Source organism: Pseudoliparis swirei, chromosome 5 (genome assembly GCF_029220125.1).
Source record: "Pseudoliparis swirei isolate HS2019 ecotype Mariana Trench chromosome 5, NWPU_hadal_v1, whole genome shotgun sequence".
In the NCBI taxonomy this organism is placed as follows: domain Eukaryota; kingdom Metazoa; phylum Chordata; class Actinopteri; order Perciformes; family Liparidae; genus Pseudoliparis; species Pseudoliparis swirei.
In genome coordinates this window covers 1,711,799-1,738,651 of record NC_079392.1, presented here as the reverse complement: position 1 = coordinate 1,738,651, position 26,853 = coordinate 1,711,799, and the positions used below count along the sequence as shown (strand labels likewise).

At 46.7% G+C, this 26,853-nt stretch overlaps 1 protein-coding gene and 1 long non-coding RNA gene across 3 annotated transcripts in view; one reads left to right on the top strand and one right to left on the bottom strand.

Annotated features, from left to right (window-relative positions):
* The window catches only part of adamts10 (ADAM metallopeptidase with thrombospondin type 1 motif, 10), a 48,365-nt gene that overhangs the window by 13,276 nt on the left and 8,236 nt on the right, over positions 1–26,853 (top strand). The window contains exons 4-19 of one of the 2 annotated variants that reach the window (XM_056414940.1): positions 1,497–1,579; positions 2,095–2,304; positions 4,802–4,970; positions 8,719–8,921; positions 10,292–10,375; positions 12,536–12,681; positions 13,542–13,585; positions 13,889–13,994; positions 14,251–14,397; positions 16,158–16,299; positions 16,903–17,010; positions 17,104–17,249; positions 17,653–17,716; positions 17,852–17,954; positions 22,278–22,411; positions 24,453–24,576. In XM_056414940.1, the coding sequence (XP_056270915.1) occupies positions 1,497–1,579; positions 2,095–2,304; positions 4,802–4,970; positions 8,719–8,921; positions 10,292–10,375; positions 12,536–12,681; positions 13,542–13,585; positions 13,889–13,994; positions 14,251–14,397; positions 16,158–16,299; positions 16,903–17,010; positions 17,104–17,249; positions 17,653–17,716; positions 17,852–17,954; positions 22,278–22,411; positions 24,453–24,576 (2,013 nt within the window). Of the gene's footprint in view, positions 1–1,496; positions 1,580–2,094; positions 2,305–4,801; positions 4,971–8,718; positions 8,922–10,291; positions 10,376–12,535; positions 12,682–13,541; positions 13,586–13,888; positions 13,995–14,172; positions 14,398–16,157; positions 16,300–16,902; positions 17,011–17,103; positions 17,250–17,652; positions 17,717–17,851; positions 17,955–22,277; positions 22,412–24,452; positions 24,577–26,853 lie in introns of those variants that run through there. The other variant, XM_056414939.1, reaches the window with a different exon arrangement.
* LOC130194067 (uncharacterized) lies at positions 15,179–25,770 on the bottom strand. Its single transcript, XR_008831786.1, has 3 exons — positions 25,738–25,770; positions 25,259–25,285; positions 15,179–15,279 (listed from the first exon to the last, which is right to left on the bottom strand). It is a non-coding gene; the product is annotated as an uncharacterized LOC130194067 (long non-coding RNA).

The window sequence follows — 26,853 nt, the reverse complement described above, 5'->3', positions numbered from 1 at the left end:
AATAAGAATTCACCGTTACTGTGACTTACTGGAGTGGGAACAGTGGGAAAGATTCAACAGTGAAGACGGTTTAGGAGTTGTTGGTGCGACTTTAACGCTGTTTAAAAGTTTAAAACGTGTTTTAACCATCACGATGCGGCGTGATCAGAGCGTATCAAACAAACTACTTATTATAACGTTTACACCTTAACTTCCATAATGTGGTCATCACAGAGAGAGGTGATGCTCCATGACTCTGATACTTGGCAGTGTCTCCGAGTCTCTCCTCGAAGACGTTCATGTTGTCCTACCCAATGGCACAAAGGGGATGCCAAACCAGCGCTCGGCCTCGGCTCTGTAACCGTCGCCGACGTTAAGGGCACGGTTGTCGGTTCCAGCAGTTTGATTTTTAATGAACACCTTTAGGTTTATTTACATTTAGATTGGTCATCTTTCTGATGCTCATGTTTTTTCGGCATCTTCTGGTATGTATGAATTTTCAGTGGGATTAATACAGTTTTCTCATCGAACTTTTTTTGAAGGGTAACATCTCTACCTCCTAACCCTCAATGCATCATGTTCTGGCATGCTCTCTTAGACATGTAGGAGGTTATTAACTGAACTGTGGTCAACAGAGCAGATTATTGGAAGAAAGAACAAACTGTCGACATTTTAATCTTCTGTATGTTTGAAGTATTTTCCAAGGTGGTCAATGTCCCACTCTCACCAAGTAATCGGTGTGTTAATGCCCCAAAACTAGAGATCAAAGTTAGCCCGCCTTCTGAATCTCTGAACCGGATCACTTCATTGTGATGCATCATTTTGGGGCAGCACTGTGGGCGGCGAGTCAGCGGAGCGTCGGTAACCACGCTAAGAGATTAAAGCGCCGCAGTGAGCCGAGACGCTCCGGCACATTCAAACCCATTTCAAAGGGAAGTGCTAGTGTATCACTCTCACACACTCTTTCATGCTCTCACGTGTGTGTGTGTGTGTGTGTGTGCCAATTGTGTCCCCTCGTAACACCTCCTAGTCAGGTCCTCACCGGGTCCGTGAGTTCAAGTTTGTGTGTGTGTGTGTGTGTGTGTGTGTGTGTGTGTGTGTGTGTGTGATAAATCCCCGCCGGGCCTCGGCACAGACAGGAAGTATACAGTTTCAGGGTAGCCATGGCAACGTTCCCTTGGCCTCGTGGAGGCACCCCGTCAGCAACGGGACCAGAAATTCTGAAAGTTTCCTCTCCTCGCCAAGTGGGTTTCTCTCTCCGTCCAGAACCAGCCCCGTCGCGTGGTTCTAAATCACCAACTTTTTAAATGTGGGCTTCAATATAAGTTCTAATACGGGTAGATCAAATCCAGCTTTCTGATTGGTTGAGAGTCGGTGTACTCTATTGACGATACAGGACGGCCTCTTGTACCTTCTTGCTTAATTAAACTTTGATTTAGTTTTTTCAAGCGCTCCTCTTCTTCATCTCTTCTTCATCTCTTCCCCTCCAGCTGCCTTCCTGTCGACTCTCGGCCGGTATGGCGAGACGCTGGACGCCGGAGACACGCCGCAGCACCCCAGAAGGAGGCGGCGCAGCACCGAAGAGAGGCCGCCTGACTCTGTAATGCTTTACAAATAATAGATCTTACATTTAATCAGGGTTCGTACGGTCATGGAAAACTGGGAAAAGTCGTGGAGTTTAAAATCTTTTTATTTCCAGGCCTGGAAAATTCCTTCAAAAAATTAAATCCCAAAAGTTTTGAAAAAGTCCTGAACATTTTATATTCATATGTTTATTTACACAGTTTAATTAAAAGAATAAACTAATATATTTAATATTTTTATTGTATTTTTCTGACTTAAATTTTTTTTTCTTCTTATATATATATCTGGAAAAAAATGATATTTTTAAAATATTTTTTTAAGTAAGAAAAATACAATAAAAATATATACAGACGGAATAAAAGTTATACGAGGTAATAATTAAGTATATATATATATTTTCTTCCAATATTCTTACTGCTCACTACTGTGCGTTGGTCAACACGCAGTGAACCCTGCTTATCCCCATCTTTCGACTCCTCTACATTCTGATGAGTCTTCTATTGAACTCTCTCTCTTCCTCCCGTCCCTCAGCTCTTCTACCAGCTGTCCACGCCACGCAACAACTTCCTGCTGAACCTCACGCTGCAGGGCGGCCTGCTGTCGCGACAGTTCCGGGTGGAGTACTGGAAGAAAGGCCGCCTGGCCTGGAGCCGCCCGTACTCGCCCCGCTGCCACTACGCCGGACACCTGCAGGACCGGCCGCACGCCAGCAACGTGGCCCTGAGCAACTGCAACGGCCTGGTAAGCCTGACCCGCAGGTCATGTCCACTCGGTGGGGTCAGCGGCAGCAGAGGAGGGGTCAGGAACACCACTTCTGGATCAAAAGCATGACGTTCATATAAAAGCTGAGCACTCGGCTTCATGCAGACCACAGCGTGGTCCTCAGAAAGGGAAACTCATCCTCAAGAGGTGCTTTACTTCTGATACAGGTAGTAGCTCAAGGGGAGGAGGACACGTCGATTTAATATCATTTGCAACTACTTCAGATTTACACATTTTCACTTCACAATTCAGGAGACATTCATTATTAATTTTACAAAACCCTCCAACGTGGTCCTCAGAAAGGGAAAAGATTACCTGAAAGGAAATGATCTAATTCATCTTAAAAAGGTGCTTTATTTATTTTTCTTATACAGATAGAGTACCTGTATTGTTCTTGTACATATTACCACCTTCTGTATTGTGTTTTCCTTTATATTTTGTATTTTTTTCTTTCTCATTATAGTGTTATTTCTAATAACTGTTGACCATGTGTCTGGACCGCTGCTCTAGAGGCACACATGGAAAACAAAACCTTGAATCTTGATTCTTAATCTCATAGGAAGAGGACATTTAATATAATTGTGCAACTACTTCAGATTTACACATTTTCACCAGCACTTTACGATCAAGAAGACATTAATAAGAATTCACCGTTACTGTGACTTACTGGAGTGGGAACAGTGGGAAAGATTCAACAGTGAAGACGGTTTAGGAGTTGTTGGTGCGACTTTAACGCTGTTTAAAAGTTTAAAACGTGTTTTAACCATCACGATGCGGCGTGATCAGAGCGTATCAAACAAACTACTTATTATAACGTTTACACCTTAACTTCCATAATGTGGTCATCACAGAGAGAGGTGATGCTCCATGACTCTGATACTTGGCAGTGTCTCCGAGTCTCTCCTCGAAGACGTTCATGTTGTCCTACCCAATGGCACAAAGGGGATGCCAAACCAGCGCTCGGCCTCGGCTCTGTAACCGTCGCCGACGTTAAGGGCACGGTTGTCGGTTCCAGCAGTTTGATTTTTAATGAACACCTTTAGGTTTATTTACATTTAGATTGGTCATCTTTCTGATGCTCATGTTTTTTCGGCATCTTCTGGTATGTATGAATTTTCAGTGGGATTAATACAGTTTTCTCATCGAACTTTTTTTGAAGGGTAACATCTCTACCTCCTAACCCTCAATGCATCATGTTCTGGCATGCTCTCTTAGACATGTAGGAGGTTATTAACTGAACTGTGGTCAACAGAGCAGATTATTGGAAGAAAGAACAAACTGTCGACATTTTAATCTTCTGTATGTTTGAAGTATTTTCCAAGGTGGTCAATGTCCCACTCTCACCAAGTAATCGGTGTGTTAATGCCCCAAAACTAAGAGATCAAAGTTAGCCCCGCCCCCTGAATCTCTGAACCGGATCACTTCATTGTGATGCATCATTTTGGGGGCGGCGAGCACAGCGGGGGGGCGGCGAGTCCGGCGGAGCGTCGGTAACCACGCTAAGAGATTAAAGCGCCGCAGTGAGCCGAGACGCTCCGGCACATTCAAACCCATTTCAAAGGAAGTGCTAGTGTATCACTCTCACACACTCTTTCATGCTCTCACGTGTGTGTGTGTGTGTGTGTGTGCGTGCCAATTGTGTCCCCTCGTAACACCTCCTAGTCAGGTCCTCACGGGTCCGTGAGTTCAAGTTTGTGTGTGTGTGTGTGTGTGTGTGTGCGTGCCAATTGTGTCCCCTCGTAACACCTCCTAGTCAGGTCCTCACGGGTCCGTGAGTTCAAGTTTGTGTGTGTGTGTGTGTGTGTGTGTGCGTGCCAATTGTGTCCCCACACAACACCTCCTAGTCTGGTCCTCACCGGGCTGCGAGTTCAAGTCTCTAGTGTGTGTGTGTGTTCTGTGGGGCCCTGATCCTCCTCTCAGAGGGGTCCCACAGAGGACCCTCTGTCGTGGGACCATCACCATCATCGGCTCGTATCTCTCATATAAAACTATCTCTAATCATGAAATGAGTGTTTTTTCGTCACTGCACTCACACTGCCATGTGGCGTGTCATGGTGCGTTCATGTTTATGTTGTTATCGAAAGCGAGAGGGCTTTGTCGTAGCTGTAGCAGTAAACTCTCTCCAAAGGTGAAGCTTCCTGATCAATACTGAACACTTTTGTCCTCTCAAACAAACAAAACAAAATGCTGAGCTCAAGCTCTGCGGCCTCGAGAGCTAGAGGTCGGCTCGAAGCCGTCTGGCCTCTGATTCCTCACCTTAACCCACCCCGCCTGCTTTGTTGCTCGTTGTTCTTGCCAAGTAATTAATGTTGGTTGTGTCATTGCCGGAGCATGTGGGATGATCTGTATTCGTGGCTGTGCTAAAAAGTAGAGATGTGCGTACTGTTGACGTCTGTGATGCTGTTGACTGATGAAAGCAATGATTCCTGTCATTCCATCCTCTTCTGTTCTGTTCTACGTCTCTGTCTCTCTGCAGCAGGGGGTGATAGTTGCAGGGGGAGAGGAGTACCTGATTGAACCCCTTGTCTCTCCAGATAACCAGACCGGGGCGGAGAGGGGGCGGAGAGCCGAGGGGCGCCCCCATGTGGTTTACAAGCGTTCGTCGCTCCGCCACCAGTACAAGGGTCAATCCTGTGGAGTCACTGGTGAGAGGACAGATTATTCTGGTCGTCTTTTTTTAAGGAGCAGCAGTTTTGGTCCATACTGGAGGAGTTAACAAAAAGTCCCTGGTTTATTGGCATAGTGGCCAGCAGCTTGTGGTTGTGTCCCAGTTACCAGTTGTGATTGGCTGTGACTGAGTCGGGTTGCAGGTTTCGTACGGTCATGGAAAACCTGGAAAAAGTTCTGGAATTCGTAAAATGGTTATTTCCAGGCCTTAAAAAGTCCTGAAAACAAAAGAAAGTTTTAAAAGTCCTGGAAACCCACTGGTCCCCATGTGGATGAACCCTGTTCATTGGTCATGTGGATGAACCTGTTCATTGGTCATGTGGATGAACCTGTTCATTGGTCATGTAGATGAACCTGTTCATTGGTCATGAGGATGAACCTGTTCATTGGTCATGTAGATGAACCTGTTCATTGGTCATGTGGATGAACCTGTTCATTGGTCATGAGGATGAACCTGTTCATTGGTCATGAGGATGAACCTGTTCATTGGTCATGAGGATGAACCCTGTTCATTGGTCATGTAGATGAACCTGTTCATTGGTCATGAGGATGAACCTGTTCATTGGTCATGTGATGAACCTGTTCATTGGTCATGTGGATGAACCCTGTTCATTGGTCATGTGGATGAACCCTGTTCATTGGTCATGTGGATGAATCTGTTCATTGCTCATGTGGATGAACCCTGTTCATTGGTCATGAGGATGAACCTGTTCATTGGTCATGTGGATGAACCTGTTCATTGCTCATGTGGATGAACCTGTTCAGGGCTCCAGACTAACTTTTTTAACTAGGAGCACAGTCGCTCCTAACTTAAAATGTTAGGGGCGCAAGCAGAAAATTTAGGGGCGCACTTTTTCCTGGGTCAAAATGGGTCTTGGGTGGTCCCAAAAATTTTTTTTGCGCGCTACGCGCGCACCTTCTATTCATGCAGTCGAGCTATTGAGTGCGTGATCAGCAGCTGTGAGCACACCTCCTTGAAACATACTATTGAGAACATATTCGCTGACATGAACCTGATGAACACAGTTGTTTTTTGTTTTTTCAACGCAGACTTTTTTTTTGCCTTAGGCGCTCGGGATTTGTCATAGGCGCTCGGGAAAACGGCTTAGGCGCCCAAATTTTCTCTGCAGGAAAAACCCTGACACACTATAAATCGACTTACAAAGTTTTCCCATCATTTTTACTGTATTACTGATAAATAATTTGACAATATACAATCTTATGCCTGTTTGCCTTCATGAACTGCAAAACATTCACAACAGAGAACTCTTCAGAAGTTACTGTATTGAGTTTAAACATATTTGAAGAGAAAACATACCTTGAGCATGTGCATGTTGCACTTCGATGTGGCCAATCAAAACATTTGTTGGTTTCTAGAGATGCACCGATCAGGTTTTTGGTGCCGATCACGATCACTGAAATCAGTATCTGCCGATCACCGATAATACCGATCACCGATCACTGAAATCAGTATCTGCCGATCACCGATAATACCGATCACCGATCACTGAAATCAGTATCTGCCGATCCGATAATACCAATCACCGATCACGGTGTTGATTGAAGCATTCTATTTATTGTGTAGCATTATTGCCTAGGACTATGAGGAAATACATATATAAAGCAACTCAAACATTAAAGAAATTACCGATTTCTTTAAACATTTAGAACTTTTACTTTGAAAAATTTCCTAATTGATACATTAAAATTGTTTGATTGCTATTGTCGGGGATTTCAGATATGTATGGAACACATCTGCATCATTCATTTCCTGGAACTCTTGGGGAAATCTATATACAGGACTTTTCTTAACATACAAAAGACTGACTAATTTTTATAAACTCTTCCTTGGTACAGTAACAATGTTTTAATGTTAGCATAATTTAAGCTAAATCTCAGAAACTATCTATAAAGATACAAAATCAGTTCATTGTTTACTTTTATATGCTAGTGTATGATTTGTCGACATCTTATTTTGATAAACGGATGTTGTTTCACGTGGTTCTTTCCGCTAACTTTGCAAAACCGGATGTTGTCACTTAAATCCTTCCGCTAACGTTATCAAAATCTCGCGCTCGATCGAATGTGTTTACCGTGAGCATCAGTCTGTAGGGCAGACATGTGAGAGTCGGCTGAGTCGACCCAGAGATTCAACTCGGGGACGGGACGCCGCTCGGTGGTGAGGATCCTCGTGGACCTCTCACTCTGCGGCCCTCGCCTCGTTGCGTCTCCGTTGCGGTGCGCCTCTTTTCACACATTAGCCCCTCTCACACACAGGCCAGCCTTCTTCTTCTTCGGTTTTCGTCTCCTTTCTTCTTCTTCTGGAGTTAATGTCGGTTAGCAAACCAGTCATTCAGGCATTACCGCTAACTATAGTGGGCTGAAGTGTAGAACAAGTTTGTAAACAACAAAAATATTTAATAACAAAAAAAAGAAATCTGCTAATTTACTGGTCGCGCATGCGCGAGTTGATGAAAAATTTACTCGCACTGTGTCTAATTTTAGGCGCAAAATGCGACCATTTGGTCGCAGTCTGGAGCCCTGCTGTTCATTGGTCACGAGAATGAACCTGTTCATTGGTCATGTGGATGAACCTGTTCATTGGTCATGTGGATGAACCTGTTCATTGGTCATGTGGATGAACCTGTTCATTGGTCATGAGAATGAACCTGTTCATTGGTCATGTGGATGAACCTGTTCATTGGTCATGTGGATGAACCTGTTCATTGGTCATGTGGATGAACCTGTTCATTGGTCATGTGGATGAACCTGTTCATTGGTCATGAGGATGAACCTGTTCATTGGTCATGTGGATGAACCTGTTCATTGGTCATGTGGATGAACCTGTTCATTGGTCATGTGGATGAACCTGTTCATTGGTCATGTGGATGAACCTGTTCATTGGTCATGAGATGAACCTGTTCATTGGTCATGGATGAACCTGTTCATTGGTCATGTGGATGAACCTGTTCATTGGTCATGTGGATGAACCTGTTCATTGGTCATGTGGATGAACCTGTTCATTGGTCATGTGGATGAACCTGTTCATTGGTCATGAGGATGAACCTGTTCATTGGTCATGTGGATGAACCTGTTCATTGGTCATGTGGATGAACCTGTTCATTGGTCATGTGGATGAACCTGTTCATTGGTCATGAGGATGAACCTGTTCATTGGTCACCATGTGGATGAACCTGTTCATTGGTCATGTGGATGAACCTGTTCATTGGTCATGTGGATGAACCTGTTCATTGGTCATGAGAATGAACCTGTTCATTGGTCATGTGGATGAACCTGTTCATTGGTCATGTGGATGAACCTGTTCATTGGTCATGTGGATGAACCTGTTCATTGGTCATGTGGATGAACCTGTTCATTGGTCACCATGTGGATGAACCTGTTCATTGGTCATGTGGATGAACCTGTTCATTGGTCATGTGGATGAACCCTGTTCATTGGTCATGTGGATGAACCCTGTTCATTGGTCATGAGGATGAACCTGTTCATTGGTCATGTGGATGAACCTGTTCATTGGTCATGTGGATGAACCCTGTTCATTGGTCATGAGGATGAACCTGTTCATTGGTCACCATGTGGATGAACCTGTTCATTGGTCACCATGTGGATGAACCTGTTCATTGGTCATGTGGATGAACCCTGGATACCTATGTTGGATCTTTGGGGTTCTTCCTCCGTCTACTCTGAGTCCCCGTGTTCTCGCCCCAGACGAGAAGCCGATGAAGGGCGCGTCGTGGTGGCAGCGGACCCTGAAGACGCCGCCGCACCACGTGGGCCGCGGCCAGCTGCCCCTGAAGCGCTCTGTTAGCCGCGAGCGCTACGTGGAGACGCTGGTGGTGGCCGACAAGATGATGGTGGGCTACCACGGCCGCCGCGACATCGAGCAGTACATCCTGGCCGTCATGAATATTGTAAGTTTCACAACAAAAGATGTATTTGCAACAACAACAAATAGGTTTTGGGAGTTATTTTTTAAGGAATACAATTCTAATTTATGAAAATCTTTACGCCAAAGTGGAGTTTTCCTAACAGTCGGTCAGGGTTTGGTTTCTAGAAAGGTCGACTGAGACGCCGAGGAATGGTAAGAAATATGAGGAAAAAAACCCAAATTAAGTAGAAATACTATTTATGTTTATGTCATGTCGTGAAGCTCTGGAGAGCTTTTTGGATTCCTCCCAGCAGGAAGCCCCCATGGGGGGGGGGGGGGGGTAGGGCTGTGTGTCATCACCTGCCCTGTTTCTTGTCAATTTCAATTCAATTCAGTTTATTTGTATAGCCCAATTTCACAAATTACAAATTTGTCTCGGAGTGCTTTACAATCTGTACACATAGACATCCCTGCCCCAAAACCTCGCATCGGACCAGGAAAAACTCCCAAATAACCCTTCAGGGGGAAAAAAAGGGAAGAAACCTGGAGGAGAGCAACAGAGGAGGATCCCTCTCCAGGATGGACAGAACAATAGATGTCATGTGACCAGAAGGACAGATTTAGAGTTAAAATACATTCAATGAATATGACAGAGTGTATGAATAGTTCATAGTAGGCATATTCCACGACCCAGACCTCGATGATCCATCAGCAGATAGGATCTATGCCGTCTCATAGGGTCCGATGACACCATGAGACGTGAAGTCACAAGGACTCCGGGGAGAAAGCAGAGTTAGTAACATGTGATGGAGAGATGAACATTCATCCATAAGGAGAGAGGAAAGAGGAGAGAGGAGCTCAGTGTCACTGAGGATCTTTTCACACACAGTTTATCACATTAAACACACACACACACACACGTGTGTGAGGAGTGTACCTAATGACGGGTTACCAGCTGTTGCAGAAACCAGCAGCTTCTCTTTGGTGCTGTGGCTCAGATCAAGATCTGGATGTCGGTGCTTCAGCTGTAATGATGTGATGAGCGCCGGTAGCCGCGGTGCCCTGAACTCAACATCTACTTCAAGTTCCTCAGACTGATCCGCCTTGGAGATGAATTGTTCTAATTTGGCTTTGGCTTACAAATTAATCTTTGTCGAGACGCAAGAAAGTTCCTAAAAGCACAAACATTGATTCAGAGTTCTGGTGACAATCTGAGGCGTGAGCCAAAAGTCGTGACATAAAAATGCTGACTCAGCTCTTTCATTTAGTAGTTTTTCATACATTTGAAAGCCTTTCATCTTTATCTTTCCTTCTCTGATGACGGTTCAGTGTGGACCTGTCCTCTGAGCTCTGGTGTAACTGCTGCATCAGCTGTTTTTAAGACTGGTCTTTTCTTGTTTCCCTGGAGGTCAGGTTGCCAAACTGTTCCAGGATTCTAGCCTGGGGAACGTGGTCCACGTTGTAGTGACGCGGCTCATCCTGCTCATGGAGGACCAGGTAAGCCCTCGGTCCCCTTCGGACCCCATCACGTGATTGGCTCCAGGGACGTCCGTCTTTATACATTGTGGATGTGTTGAAAGAGACAAAAGGGGGAGGAGTGAGGAAATGTAGACATGAGTAAAGGTGGACATGAGTAAAGGTGGACGTGTGGTATTAGAGAGATTTCGGCTGTTACACCTGCTAAAGGTGTCCAACATGTAGAGGACATTTTGTTCAACAAAACAATTCCATGATTTATTAGTTTTACCTCCAATTGTTTATTAGTTCTATGTTTTAATTCAGAGAACATAGAGAAATTAAACTGTGTTTACATCACAATAATAACTGGAGACATTGAGGTGTTCTAAAACGTTTGACCGGTCGTGTAGATACAGTATCTGCTCTCTAGCGGCTAAACATCCGCACAACTATCTGTGCTATGTGCTCAGTGCTAATTAGCACGCTAACACTCAAATAGCATGCTAGAGTTAGCATGTAGCTCAAAGTAGCGCTGTGCATAGAATCGTTGGCATTCCCGTCGACTCGTCCTATAAGTGAGTGAGTGCAGGTTGCATCGTGCAGAATTAGAACCCACAACCTCCCCACAGGACAGAGGGGTTGGCTCTTAAAGAAAGTGCATGACCTTACCAGCCGGAGGTCACCGGGCCATCTGGCTACGAGTCTCTGGCCCAGTAGCCCGCCGTGCCGCTGCATGCGGTGAGACGACGTGTGTTTGTGCTTCCAGCAATGTGACCCATGAATCCTGCAGAGTTAAAGGAGTATTGCATTGTGGGCTTTGGGGTTTCCTACCGGCTGTCTCATTAGGGAAACATTTATGATTCATACCGCCTCAAAATTAGCCCCATAATTCACATCTTGGACGTGTTTGTTCGTCAGTGAAGAATTAAACGTCGGGATCATTAGCGGTGGGAAGTGTTATTGTCAGTCTTCATTCTCTACGGACCATGGGGGTTGAAGTCGGGACGGGTTTCGGAGGAGGTTCTGCTGCCGGTCTCCAGGTCTCTGGAACCCGGCGAGCTGCCCCTGGAAAATAAAGCCGGGCCAGCAGCCGGCCCAGAAATGAGACAATTACTAGTTATGTCACCACACGCATTCCTGGGTTACGAGTTCTCGCCAGCTGTGGCCGGCAGAGAACCCTCCCTCCTCCTCCTCCTCCTCCTCCTCCTCCCCTCTGCACTCCCATAGTACTAGAAAGCGCTTTCAGCCTATTCCTGCAGGGAGGCTTCTTGAGCTTTTTTTAAAAAGTCTGGAAACCAATGTTTAGAAAGCTTTCCTCACCATGCATAACATAAACGTGTCCAATGAAGTTTCTATCCATGTATCTCTAAATGTGTTTATTTGTAATGAAGTGTTAAATGGTAAATAGACATGTTAGCATTGATACAGCCAGAGGCTACCATGCAGGGTGCCACCTGCCCATCAGGAGTCCCATTCACACCCATTCACAGGCGATGGCTCAGCCTCAGGACCAGTTAGGGGTGAAGTGTCTTGTCCGTTCCCCCACATTTTGAAACTTGTGAAATAACATTTAACCTGTGTTCAAAAATAATAAATATACTTATTTAGGCTCACAGTATATGAGCAATTGTCATAAAGATATCAATAATAAGACTATAAGGCAATAATAAGACTATAAGGCAATAATAACATTATTAGGCAGTAGTCTACAGATTCAAAGTGATTTCTTAGATTTTTTGAACAAAAAACAAACAGAAAACATAAATCAGACAATCGGATTCAAATGTATTCTTATTTCTTTGTGGTTATTTATTGTTATTATATTTTTTTTAACAACTATTCACAATTATAAGTTATTTCTTTATTTTTTTATATATGTAAAATAATATTTATTGATTATTTTTGTGTGTACAGATAGGCCACACAGAACAAAAACAAAACACTATTAAATTATCTAAATTATGGGGCATTTTCTGCCCCTCCTCGTGACATCATTATATTTCTTAGGGGCATTTTTTTTTTTTTCCTTGTGTATTTCCGACGCTGTTGTAATCTCCCCTTGGACCTCTCACACTGGGATAACCTCATAACGTTGAATTAAGTGTGTTTACTTCAGTTGTAACCTTGTGTCGTGTTCTAAGATTTAAATACATATATTAGCTTTTGACTGTATTTCCTCTCCTTTTGTCTCTTCTCAAGCCGACCCTGGAGGTCAACCACCACGCAGGCAAGTCTCTGGACAGCTTCTGTAAGTGGCAGAAGAACATCCAGCACCGGAGCAGCTCCGGTAACGCCATCCCAGACAACGGCATCGCTCACCACGACACCGCGGTGCTCATCACCAGGTCAGAGCGCCAACAGGCCTTCCTCTCCCCGGAGGAAGACGTTCAACAAACTGTGACTCTGTTCTGGAGCTTTCTTCATGTAGATATAAAGGTCATTTAATAATGAAGACGTTGTTTTACCCGAACCCTGCAATGTCATGAAAGGGTTAAAACGGTGTTTCCTTTAAGCTGAATCCAACATTCCCAGCCTCTATCCTCACCGGTTCTTTTTTTATTAAGCCAAGTCCGAGAGACTCGGGTTGTATCTCGTCCCGATGTGACGAGAGCCGAGGCAGCCGAGAGAAGAGCGAGAGAAAAAGAAAGATATGGGGAGGCTGTGACGGGTAAATGTGTCCGCACCCGACGTGGAGTCTTTTTAAACTGAAATGACGAATATCGAAGAACCAAAATTCGTCCATGAAATCATTTATTTATTTTTTGCAAGAAGAGTTACCGGTACACGGAGTCCCTCAGGAGTCTGTGTAAGGGTGTACTGAAAAGTCACCGGTACACGGAGTCCCTCAGGAGTCTGCTAAGGGTGAATTAAAGAGTTACCGGTACACGGAGTCCCTCAGGAGTCTGTGTAAGGGTGTACTGAAAAGTCACCGGTACACGGAGTCCCTCAGGAGTCCCAAGGACAACTTGTGTTTCTTTACGACGAACAGAAGAGTGAAAATGACGCGTCCGCGATCTCCTGCTTTTGTTCTTTTTAAATCTATATCTGTCCGTCTGACCAGTGTGTGTGTACGTGTTTGCATGTGTAAGTGTAATTACGTCTGTAGGTGGCGCTGCCTCTGCTTGTGTGTGTGTGTGTGTGAGTGTGAGCGTATGGTTTATTATTGGTTATTAACAGCCTGGTTGATTCTCCATCTCGTCTGCAGGTACGACATCTGCATTCAGAAGAACAAGCCCTGTGAAACCCTAGGTACACACACACACACACACACACACACACTTGTACTTTACATACACTGTACTTACTGTACTCACTGCTGACATAAAGCAAAGCCTCGAGCCTGAACGTGACCCTCAGGAGTGAATGCCAAACCTCAACCCATACACACACACACACACACACCCTCAAACCAAGTCTGAACCCTCACAATTTGACGGTTCAGCCCAAAGTGAGGATAGAAGATACAAATTAAGCATGACTTCGAGGAAAGTCTGTATATATATATATATATATATATATTCTTATGTGTGTGTGTGTGTGTGTGTGAGGCAGGTCTGGCTCCTGTGGGAGGGATGTGTGAGCCCGAGCGGAGCTGCAGCATCAACGAGGACATCGGCCTGGGAACGGCCTTCACCATCGCCCACGAGATCGGACACACGTGAGGACAACAACAACAACAACAACAACAATAACACACAGAGGAAAACAACAACCATACAACACAATAACACACAGAGGACAACAATAACAATACAATAACACACATCCAACTGGAGTCTGAAGTAATGCTCGCAAATCTGCCACTTTAAAAGTCAATAATCATATTTACCACCCAGGCGTCCGTCCTGTTGGTGTTGGTTTGCCGTGATTTCTTCCACTAACCGACTCGGCGTCTCCGGCTCCTCCGGCTTCAGGTTTGGGATGAACCACGACGGCATGGGCAACGCCTGTGGGCCGCGCAGCCAGGAGACCGCCAAGCTGATGGCCGACCACATCACCATGAAGACCAACCCCTTCATCTGGTCCGCCTGCAGCCGCGATTACATCACCAGCTTCCTGGAGTGAGTCACCCCACACACTGTTGGGTTATTAGAGGTTCAAGAGGAGAGGAATTCACCTGGATGAAGATCGTCGCTCTAAATATAAGCCGGCATACGCTCTTTCATACTCGCACATTTTTCCACGCTGCAAGTGAACGCACCTTAACTGAAAAGACATACATGTTTATTCTTTTAATTTAACCTATTGTCTCTTGTTGTATTCATCTATGTTTTTTAAGGTTATACTGCTTTAGAATTCTTGCTTTTCATGTATGTACCGAGATGTCACAAAATATTTGGTCATGAAAATTTGGTTTAAAGTCTTGGAAACCCATTGGTCATGTGGATGAACCTGTTCATTGGTCATGTGGATGAACCTGTTCATTGGTCATGTGGATGAACCTGTTCATTGGTCATGGGGATGAACCTGTTCATTGGTCATGAGGATGAACCTGTTCATTGGTCATGAGGATGAACCTGTTCATTGGCCATGTGGATGAACCTGTTCATTGGCCATGAGGATGAACCTGTTCATTGGTCATGAGGATGAACCTGTTCATTGGTCATGAGGATGAACCCTGTTCATTGGTCATGTGTATGAACCTGTTCATTGGTCATGTGGATGAACCTGTTCATTGGTCATGGGGATGAACCTGTTCATTGGTCATGTGGATGAACCTGTTCATTGGTCATGTGGATGAACCTGTTCATTGGTCATGTGGATGAACCTGTTCATTGGTCATGTGGATGAACCTGTTCATTGGTCATGGGGATGAACCTGTTCATTGGTCATGAGGATGAACCTGTTCATTGGTCATGAGGATGAACCTGTTCATTGGCCATGTGGATGAACCTGTTCATTGGCCATGAGGATGAACCTGTTCATTGGTCATGAGGATGAACCTGTTCATTGGTCATGAGGATGAACCTGTTCATTGGTCATGAGGATGAACCCTGTTCATTGGTCATGTGGATGAACCTGTTCATTGGTCATGTGGATGAACCTGTTCATTGGTCATGAGGATGAACCTGTTCATTGGTCATGAGGATGAACCTGTTCATTGGTCATGTGGATGAACCTGTTCATTGGTCATGTGGATGAACCTGTTCATTGGTCATGAGGATGAACCTGTTCATTGGTCATGTGGATGAACCTGTTCATTGGTCATGTGGATGAACCTGTTCATTGGTCATGAGGATGAACCTGTTCATTGGTCATGAGGATGAACCTGTTCATTGGTCATGTGGATGAACCTGTTCATTGGTCATGAGGATGAACCTGTTCATTGGTCATGAGGATGAACCTGTTCATTGGTCATGAGGATGAACCTGTTCATTGGTCATGTGGATGAACCTGTTCATTGGTCATGAGGATGAACCTGTTCATTGGTCGTGTGGATGAAGCTGTTCATTGGTCATGTGGATGAACCTGTTCATTGGTCGTGTGGATGAACCTGTTCATTGGTCATGTGGATGAACCTGTTCATTGGTCATGTGGATGAACCTGTTCATTGGTCATGAGGATGAACCTGTTCATTGGTCATGTGGATGAACCTGTTCATTGGTCATGTGGATGAACCTGTTCATTGGTCATGAGGATGAACCTGTTCATTGGTCATGAGGATGAACCCTGTTCATTGGTCATGTGGATGAACCTGTTCATTGGTCATGTGGATGAACCTGTTCATTGATCATGAGGATGAACCTGTTCATTGGTCGTGTGGATGAACCTGTTCATTGGTCGTGTGGATGAACCCTGACTGTAAGCGTCTCTTCTTCAGCTCGGGTATGGGCTCCTGCCTGAACAACGTGCCCCCCAAGCAGGACTTTGTGTACCCCACCACGGCTCCGGGTCAGGCCTACGACGCTGACGAACAGTGCCGCTTCCAGTACGGCGTCCGGTCCCGACAGTGTAAATACGCGGTGAGAGATTCCTGCTTCCCACGCGCTCGTCTTTCAGGCTTTTGACGGTCCTCTTGTTAGCGGCAGCAGAGCAACACGCATGAAGGGTCCTTCCCTGAAGTTTTTTTTCTGTTTTTTGGGTTGAGTTGTTCAAAGGTCAAAGGTCAGGGATGTTGTATGTGTACACATTGTAAAGCCTGGACTCATTTGTAATTTGGGATATTGGGCTATACAAAATAAACTGAAGTGAAAATTAAATTTAAAATGTATTTGAAAATGTAATTGAAAATTGAATGCTAACCTCATCGAGCTAACAGACTCAAAATGACAACATGTTGAAATTCGGCAGGTTTGAGTCTGGACCAAAGTGTCTCAAATATAGTTATTTTTTCTCTCCTTTTGTCGTCCTCGACAACGTGAAATATCGTGAATACTTTCGTTGCGTGGTTTAACTTGTCGAGCGGCTGGACATCTGGAGCCTCGTAGACTCTCCATGCGAACGCCATGACACACAACCCCGTGTTCCAGGCATCGCTGTCACAGCAGAGAAGGTGAACGAGAGTGTGTCTGTACCTTGTGTGTGACCAGTTGTTTCTCCACACACACACACACACACACACACAGGAGGTCTGCAGTGAACTCTGGTGCATGAGCAAGAGCAACCGCTGCATCACCAGCAGCATCCCGGCTGCAGAGGGAACCATCTGTCAGACCAACACCATCGAGAAAGGGGTGAATATAAACCGTTTTTACTTTATTGTGTTTAGAGTTATGAAGGAATAATAATGTATATTTATGTGTGTGTGCGTGTGTGTGCGTGTGCAGTGGTGCTACAAGAGGCTGTGTGTGATGTACGGGACCCGTCCGGAGGGCGTGGACGGCGGCTGGGGGCTGTGGTCGCCCTGGGAGGAGTGCAGCAGGACCTGTGGGGGGGGCGTGTCCTCGTCCCTCAGGCACTGTGACAGCCCCAGGTAGGGTTACCTGAGCCGGCTTAAAGTACTGCTACTGCTATTACTACTGTTATTACTACTGTTATTACTACTGCCACGCTGCATAAAGAGCGATGAAGCGGTTCAGAACATGAAGGTATAAATCAGGACTCAGAGGAGCAGCTTAATCACCTCTCTGATGAAACTGAGAACTCTGAGTTCATCATTTCTCTTGTGCGTCTGAATCATCCTGAACTACCAGACTCCGCCCCCAGAGCCCTGGGGCCTCTGGGGGCGGAGTCTGGAATTAAAACCAGAATGAACCCCAATCTGAGGCCAAGAAAAGTGTTTTTGTGTGTGTTGTTTTTCTGCGAGCATCGCTTCGGTTTACTGTTTACACTCTGTGTGTGTGTGTGTGTGTGTGTGTGTGTGTGTGTGGTTTCAGGCCAACTATTGGTGGAAAGTATTGTCTGGGGGAGAGGAAACGCTTCAGGTCCTGCAACATTGACGTGAGTATGCAGCGCAACACACACTCACTAGTATCATTACTGCAGAGGTCTGTGTGTTTGGACTCTGCGTGCCTGTTTATATATATATATATATATATATATATATATGTTCATATGTGTGTAACTGTGTTGCAGGAGTGCCCTGCAGGCTCTCTGGATTTCCGGGTGACTCAGTGCTCTGACTTCGACAGCGTTTCTTTCCGGGGAAAGTTTTACACCTGGAAGCCGTACAGAGGAGGTGAGTGAGTGAGTGTGTGTGTGTGAGAGTTTGTGTGTGTGTGTGTGTGTGTGTGTGTGTGCTTGCTGCAGATGCTCTCCACACATTCCCACAATGCACCGCGAGAACTGGTGTCTCCCGATGAGCACGACGACGACGCTGGACGTGAAGAGTGAAACAGTTTGCGTTTGATAGCTGGTTACCATAGCAACGAGCCACAGACTACCTCCACACGGCCCCTCTCCTGTTCTCTCACTCCTCTACTCCTCTCTCACCCCTTTCATTTATTTTTCTTCGTCATGTCAGATGTACCTCTCACTTAGTTCACCATGACGCAATCTCTCTCTCTCTCTCTCTCCCCCCTCCCTCTCTCTCTCCCCCTCCCTCTCTCTCTCAGTTCATCAATACAGTCTGTCTTTTAAGCTGCTGCACATTCTCACTCTAATGGTCTTCACATTCAACCCTCACACACACACACTTGCTTGCTTGTAGTTGTCCATCGAGGCCGATGATGACGTCCACTTCTGACTTTCAGCGGTGAGTTTTCTGGTGGCTGTATAGTCCTATCCTGGATCCACAGGTCTTGTGGCAGGTGGGACATGCGTATGTAGTAGTGGTGGTCCTGGCAACCTTGGTTGTTTTTCTTGTCTGCCTTCTTTCCTGCCTCCTGGCTGTCCTGTCCTCCTCCAGTGCTGTGGTCCCGTCTTGGCACATCTGACGCCAGGTGTTACGGTCAGCAGCCAAGCCCTCCAGGTCCCCTGGTCTGATTTTACATTTCTTTAGCGCTGTTTTTATCTGGTCTTTATAGCGCTTCTTCTGCCCTCCAGCAGAGCGCTGGCCTTGGGCGAGCTGGCCATACAGCACTTTGTGAGGCAGCCGATTGAGGGGCATCCTTATAACGTGCCCCAGCCATCGTAGCTGGTAGTGGGTGATGGTGGCCTCCATGCTCCTACAGCCTGCTCTCCTGAGGATCTCGGTGTGTGGCACTCGGTCACGCCAAGTGATTCCTAGCATTCGCTGGAGACAGCGGATGTGAAAATGCTCCAGGGCCTTCCCATGGCGGCTGGAGGTGAGCCAGGCTTCACAGCTGTACAGGAGGGTGGTGATGCACACTGCTTGATACACAGAGATTTTTGTATGGAGGTATAAGTTCTTGTTTTGAAAGACCCGGCGCCTGAGTCTCCCAAAGGCAGCTGGTGCTTGTTTGATTCTGTTCTGGACCTCATTGTGGATGTCATTGTCCTCAGAGGAGACTCCCGAGGTATTTGAATGATGGTACTACAGATAGATGCTTATCATTGATGCTGAAGATGGGTGGCGTGGTGGGATGTTGGTGCTCCACTGACAGACGACCTCTGTTTTGGTGATGTTGATGGTCAGCCCCATCCTGCTGTAAGCCTTCACAGCTGCATCCAGGACAGCCTGGAGGTCTTGTGGAGTGTGAGCCACCAGAGCTCAGTCATCTGCATACTGCAGCTCAAGGACCCTCACTCTGTGCAGCTTGGTGGTGGCCTGCAGCCTCCTGATGTTAAAGAGGTTGCCATCGAGCCGATAGACTACTGTCACCCCGCTGTTGTCCTCAATGTCCTTATGGAGCAGCTGGGTGATGCATAGGAGGAAGATGTTAAAGAGCACTGGTGCTAGTACACACCCTGCCTGACCCCTGTGCACACGGGGAAGGAGGCAGACTCTTGTCCTCCTATTGTCACCCGAGCATTCAGACCATCATGAAACTGTCGGAGGATGTTGACAAACTTGTTAGGGCATCCAAAGCGGAGCAGGATGTCCCACAGTAGGTCTCTCTGCACAGTGTCGAAGGCTTTGGAGAGGTCGACAAAAGCCATAAACAGGTCTTGATGTTGCTCCCTGCACTTTTCCTGAAGCTGCCGGGCTGTGAAGACCATGTCGACTGTACTCCTGTTCTTCCTAAAGCCACACTGTGATTCTGGGAGCAATGCCTCTGTGATGTTGTTGAGTAGCCTCTGCAGCAGCACCTTGGCCAGGACCTTACCAGCAACAGCAAGGAGTGCTATACCCCTGTGGTTGCCACAGATGGTCTTGTCACCTTTGTTTTTATATATAGTGACAATTTTGGCATCTCTCCATTGCTGTGGGATGTTTTCATCAGCCCATACTTTAGTGATGTGTTGATGTAGCGCTCTTGTACAGAGGTAACCACCCTGTTGAAGCAGTTCCGCAGGGATATTGTCCATGCCAGGAGACGTGTTGTTCTTCAGAGAGCGGACGGCTGACAGGACCTCCAGGTCGGGGGTTGGTTAAGGTTGTCAATCGGTGGAAGTTCAGGCAGTTGATCCAGGATGGTGCGGTCTGCTTTAGAGTCCTGATTAAGCAGGGTATTAAAATGTTCAGCCCACCTCTCCAGTATACTGCTCTGGTCTTTTAGGACTCTGAGCCCATCTGCGGTTTTAACAGGAGTGATGCAGTGGTTTGTTGGGCCGTAGATAGATTTGACTGCATTGTAAAAGTTATGCATATCATTTCTATCAGCGAAAGATTGGATTTCCTGTGCCTTCTCTGTCCACCACTTGTTTTGCATTGTCCGTAGGGTCTTTTGCACTTCACGCCCGCCTCTGCCATTGCTGTCTGGCGGTGCTCAATGAGGGGTTTTCAGGGTTGCCTGGTGTGCTTTGTGCATGACGTTCAGTGAGTTACGGATGGTGTCTGAGTTATTGTCAAACCAGTCCTGGTGGTTTTGGTCTTATAGCCGATTGTGTGGGCTGCTGCTTCATGAAGGGCTGAGCTGATAGCGGTCCACTGTAGGTCTGTGTCATTCTCTCCTCTCAAGGTGAGTTCAAGCTCTTCAAGTTTTTCAGCCAGGGAGCATCGGAACTCATTTCTTGTGCTGGTATCCTTCAGACGGGCACAGTCTAAGCGTCTCACACTGACCCCACGTTTCCGCATGGGGGGGCGTACGCTCATGTGGACTTTGGCCACGATCATCCTGTGGTCTGTCCAGCATTCTGCACCTCTCATGGCCCGGCATATGAGAACGTCTTTGATGTCACAACGTCTCACGATGACATAGTCAATCAGGTGCCAATGTTTAGAGCGTGGGTGCATCCATGATGTTTTATATTTGGTCTTTTGCTGGAAGATGGTGTTGGTTATGGTCAGGTTGTGCTCAGAGCAGAGAGTAAGTAATCTCATGCCATTTGAGTTGGCCTGACCAATACCATGCCTGCCAAGCACTCCTTTCCATATCCTGTCACTCTGCCCCACACGAGCATTGAAGTCCCCAAGGAGGAGGATCTTGTCGGTCTTGGGGATCCAGTGGAGAGCCTCATCCAGTGACTGATAGAATGAGTCTTTAACCTCAGTGTCGGATGGCAGTGTTGGCGCATACACACTAAGAAGTGTAGCAAAGCGGTTCTTCGCCAGGGGATACGGAGGGTCATCAGTCTTTCACTGATGCCCACAGGTGTTTCAGTGAGTCTTGGTAGCAGTGTGTTCTTGATGGCCAGTCCCACACCGTGCAGATGTTGTCCACCTGGGGGATAGCCTTTCCAGAAGAAGGTGTAACCAGACCCTTCCTCTATCAGCGACCCTTCATCAAGGAGCCTGGTCTCGCAAAGTGCGGCGATGTCGATGTTGTAACGCCTCAGCTCGGCCGCAATCAGTGCTGTTCTTCTGTGAGGTCTTTCGGTTCTGCCATAGGAGTCCAGGAGGGTTCTTACGTTCCATGTTGCCAGTTTTAGGTTTTGGGTTACCTCTCACTTAGTTCACCATGACGCAATCTCTCTCTCTCTCTCTCTCCCTCTCTCTCTCTCTCCCCCCTCCCTCTCTCTCTCTCCCCCTCCCTCTCTCTCTCAGTTCATCAATACAGTCTGTCTTTTAAGCTGCTGCACATTCTCACTCTAATGGTCTTCACATTCAACCCTCACACACACACACACACACACACACACACACACACACACACACACACACACACACACACACACACACACACACCCTGCTGCAGGCTACGATTGGCCGGCCAAAGCTATGCACCATGGGAATTGTAGTTTTTTCCATGGTCTGACCACTTTATAGTCTGCAGGCTGTGCCAGTACATTCTCTCTCTCTCTCTCTCTCCCCCCCTCTCTTTCTCCCCCCCCCTCTCTCCCTCTCTTTCTCTCCCCTCTCTCTCTCTCCCCCTCTCTCCCTCTCTCCCCCCCCGGTACATACTGTACCTGCTTCAGTTCTGCCAGCACAAATAAACAATCATCCCAGATGATGTCAACAGCTCCTCGACCGGTGGAGCAACTCGTTGAATGAAGGATAAACACCAGTTCTGTGTGTGTGTGTGTGTCTCTGTGTGTGTCTGTGTGTGTGTGTGTGTAGGTGGGGTGAAGACCTGCTCCCTCAACTGCCTGGCGGAGGGATACAACTTCTACACGGAGCGCGCTCCGGCCGTGGTGGACGGCACGCCGTGCCGAGACGACTCGCTGGACGTGTGCGTGAACGGGGAGTGTAAGGTGAGACCAGACAGAGGAGAGAGGACAGAGGAGAGAGGAGAGAGGAGAGAGGAGAGAGGACAGAGGAGAGAGGACAGAGGACAGAGGACAGAGGAGAGAGGAGAGTGGACAGAGGACAGAGGACAGAGGAGAGTGGACAGAGGACAGAGGACAGAGGAGAGAGGACAGAGGACAGAGGAGAGGACAGAGGAGAGAGGACAGAGGACAGAGGACAGAGGAGAGAGGACAGAGGAGAGAGGAGAGAGGACAGAGGACAGAGGACAGAGGAGAGAGGACAGAGGACAGAGGAGAGAGAGGACAGAGGACAGAGGAGAGAGGACAGAGGACAGAGGACAGAGGAGAGGACAGAGGAGAGAGGACAGAGGAGAGAGGACAGAGGAGAGAGGAGAGAGAGGACAGAGGACAGAGGACAGAGGACAGAGGACAGAGGACAGAGGACAGAGGAGAGAGGAGAGAGGACAGAGGACAGAGGACAGAGGAGAGAGGACAGAGGAGAGAGGACAGAGGAGAGAGGACAGAGGACAGAGGACAGAGGAGAGAGGACAGAGGAGAGAGGAGAGAGGCTTCATGAGCTCCAGCTTGTTGTTCTGTGGTTTCACTTCTCGATGCCAAAGTATTTTATTTTTCAGCTCTTTACCCCCCGTGATCTCTCTCTCTTTAGTGTGTGTGTGTGTGTGTGTGTGTGTGTGTGTGTGTGTGTGTGTGTGTGTGTGTGTGTGTGTGTGTGTGTGTGTGTGTGTGTGTGTGTGTGTGTGTGTGTGTGTGTGTGTGTGTGTGTGTGTGTGTGTGTGTGTGTGTGTGTGTGTGTGTGTTGAAGTGGGTCCAAGAAGAGGATTGTGTTCATCACGATCTCCTCATTGTTCTCTCCTCTCTGGTTTCTCTCCCTGAGTTCTGCTCCAGATGAACCCGCTGACCCTCCAGCTCCGTGTTCGTCTGCTTCCACTCGCTCCTGTGGTCTCTGTCTCTGTCTCTCTCTCTCTCTCTCTCTCTCTCTCTGTGTCTCTCTCTCTCTGTCTCTCTCTCTCTCTCTCTCTCTCTCTCTCTCTCTGTGTCTCTCTCTGTCTCTCTCTCTGTGTGTCTCTCTCTCTCTCTCTCTCTCTCTGTCTCTCTCTCTCTCTCTCTCTCTCTCTCTCTCTCTCTCTCTCTCTCTCTCTCTGTCTCTCTCTCTCTCTCTCTCTCTCTCTCTCTCTCTCTCTCTCTCTCTCTCTCTCTCTCTCTCTCTCTCTCTCTCTCTCTCTCTCTCTCTCTCTCTCTCTCTCTGTCTCTCTCTGTCTCTCTCTCTCTCTCTCTCTCTCTCTCTCTCTCTGTGTGTCTCTCTCTCTCTCTCTCTACATCCATTCCCCTCATTTTTCTCCCATTTCCTTCCTTTCACTTCCTTTTTCTCGTGACTGTTCTCAGACAGTTTCTCTCGTTCGCAAAGCATTTAAATATGTGGTGCGTTCAGGTGCAGATGTGTGGTGCAGATGGCTGCTGCACTGCACCTGGTACTAAAAGCTAGAATATATATAATATATAATATTTATTATAATATATATTATAAAAATATATATATCTATAATATATATATAATATATATATATATATATATATTATATATATATTCTGTATTCAGCTATTGGTCCTGAGCTCCGGGAAACGCGGTCTGTATTTAAATAATTTGAACCCTTTTAAATAACTCACCCGTACTAGTTATCCATCCCATAACCACGGGGCTGAATCACAGTGTCGTGATCCCCGCTCTACGATAAGCAGCTGCCACACAGACGTACGTGTGTGTGTGAGCGTCGCCGTTCCACACACACCTGTTTCGGTCTTTCGTGGCGTGAACCCACCTGCTCCGCTCATCAAGAACCTTCTTTATGCTGACATGAGTTCAGCTCAGAGCGTTATGTCTGACATCTGGACTCACCATCTGATCTGAGTCTGGAAGACGTTTGAGGTAATCCCTCAGACACTGCTCGCCCTGCCGCCGGTGACCCTTGACCCCGAGTGACCCCCCCTGCAGCCTCACTCGTCTTCTCTCACCCTTTTCTTCCTGCAGCACGTCGGCTGCGACCGGGTCCTGGGATCGGACGTCCGTGACGACCGCTGCCGGCTGTGCGGCGGCGATGGGAGCGGCTGCACGTCGGTGGAGGGCCTCTTCAACGACTCGCTGCCCGAAGGAGGTGAAGCACGACGACACTCCTCAGAGCTCTCCTGCACACGGAGAGAGACAACGTTGTCTTGTAGTTAGTTTCGGGGTTCATACGGTCATGGAAAACCTGGAAAAGTCCTGGAATTTTCAGACCTGGAAAAGTCCTTAAAAAATCCCAAAACACGCTGAGTTTCTAATAATTAATATGCTTTTAAATGAATGTCTAAATATAAGCCGGCGGACGCTCTTTCATACACACGGCACAAGTTGTGGGTTTTTTCGCACTGCAAGTGAACGCACCGTAACTGAAAGGTTTGGTGGCCATAGCAACAGTAGCTCAGGGAAGTGGTCGGGATAATCCACGATGGCTGGGAAGGGAAAGTTTAACCATGCGTGGCTACATATGGAAAAGTACTTGGTCATGTGGATGAACCCGGTTCATTGGTCATGTGGATGAACCCTGTTCATTGGTCATGTGGATGAACCCTGTTCATTGGTCATGAGGATGAACCCTGTTCATTGGTCATGAGGATGAACCTGTTCATTGGTCATGAGGATGAACCTGTTCATTGGTCATGAGGATGAACCTGTTCATTGGTCATGTGGATGAACCTGTTCATTGGTCATGAGGATGAACCTGTTCATTGGTCATGAGGATGAACCTGTTCATTGGTCATGAGGATGAACCCTGTTCATTGGTCATGAGGATGAACCCTGTTCATTGGTCATGAGGATGAACCCTGTTCATTGGTCATGAGGATGAACCTGTTCATTGGTCATGAGGATGAACCTGTTCATTGGTCATGTGGATGAACCTGTTCATTGGTCATGTGGATGAACCCTGTTCATTGGTCATGTGGATGAACCTGTTCATTGGTCATGAGGATGAACCTGTTCATTGGTCATGAGGATGAACCTGTTCATTGGTCATGAGGATGAACCTGTTCATTGGTCATGTGGATGAACCCTGTTCATTGGTCATGTGGATGAACCTGTTCATTGGTCATGAGGATGAACCTGTTCATTGGTCATGAGGATGAACCTGTTCATTGGTCATGAGGATGAACCTGTTCATTGGTCATGTGGATGAACCTGTTCATTGGTCATGAGGATGAACCTGTTCATTGGTCATGAGGATGAACCTGTTCATTGGTCATGAGGATGAACCTGTTCATTGGTCATGTGGATGAACCTGTTCATTGGTCATGTGATGAACCTGTTCATTGGTCATGTGGATGAACCTGTTCATTGGTCATGTGGATGAACCTGTTCATTGGTCATGTGGATGAACCTGTTCATTGGTCATGTGGATGAACCCTGTTCATTGGTCATGTGGATGAACCTGTTCATTGGTCATGTGGATGAACCTGTTCATTGGTCATGTGGATGAACCTGTTCATTGGTCATGTGGATGAACCTGTTCATTGGTCATGTGGATGAACCTGTTCATTGGTCATGTGGATGAACCTGTTCATTGGTCATGTGGATGAACCTGTTCATTGGTCATGTGGATGAACCCTGTTCATTGGTCATGTGGATGAACCTGTTCATTGGTCATGTGGATGAACCTGTTCATTGGTCATGAGGATGAACCTGTTCATTGGTCATGTGGATGAACCTGTTCATTGGTCATGTGGATGAACCTGTTCATTGGTCATGTGGATGAACCTGTTCATTGGTCATGAGGATGAACCTGTTCATTGGTCATGAGGATGAACCTGTTCATTGGTCATGTGGATGAACCTGTTCATTGGTCATGTGGATGAACCTGTTCATTGGTCATGTGGATGAACCCTGTTAATTGGTCATGTGGATGAACCCTGTTCATTGGTCATGTGGATGAACCTGTTCATTGGTCATGTGGATGAACCCTGTTCATTGGTCATGTGGATGAACCTGTTCATTGGTCATGTGGATGAACCCTGTTCATTGGTCATGTGGATGAACCTGTTCATTGGTCATGAGGATGAACCCTGTTCATTGGTCATGTGGATGAACCTGTTCATTGGTCATGAGGATGAACCCTGTTCATTGGTCATGTGGATGAACCTGTTCATTGGTCATGAGGATGAACCCTGTTCATTGGTCATGTGGATGAACCTGTTCATTGGTCATGTGGATGAACCCTGTTCATTGGTCATGTGGATGAACCCTGTAGCTTAGTTAATTAACTGGAACCCCGTTAGCTAACGCCTTAGCGGCCGCTAATCTTCACGGGCTCCATAGAAAGGAGACAACATGTAAAATATAAAACATGTAAAACATAAAAAAGGAGAGGAGAGGAGGAGAGGAGCTTTTAAAGAGAACA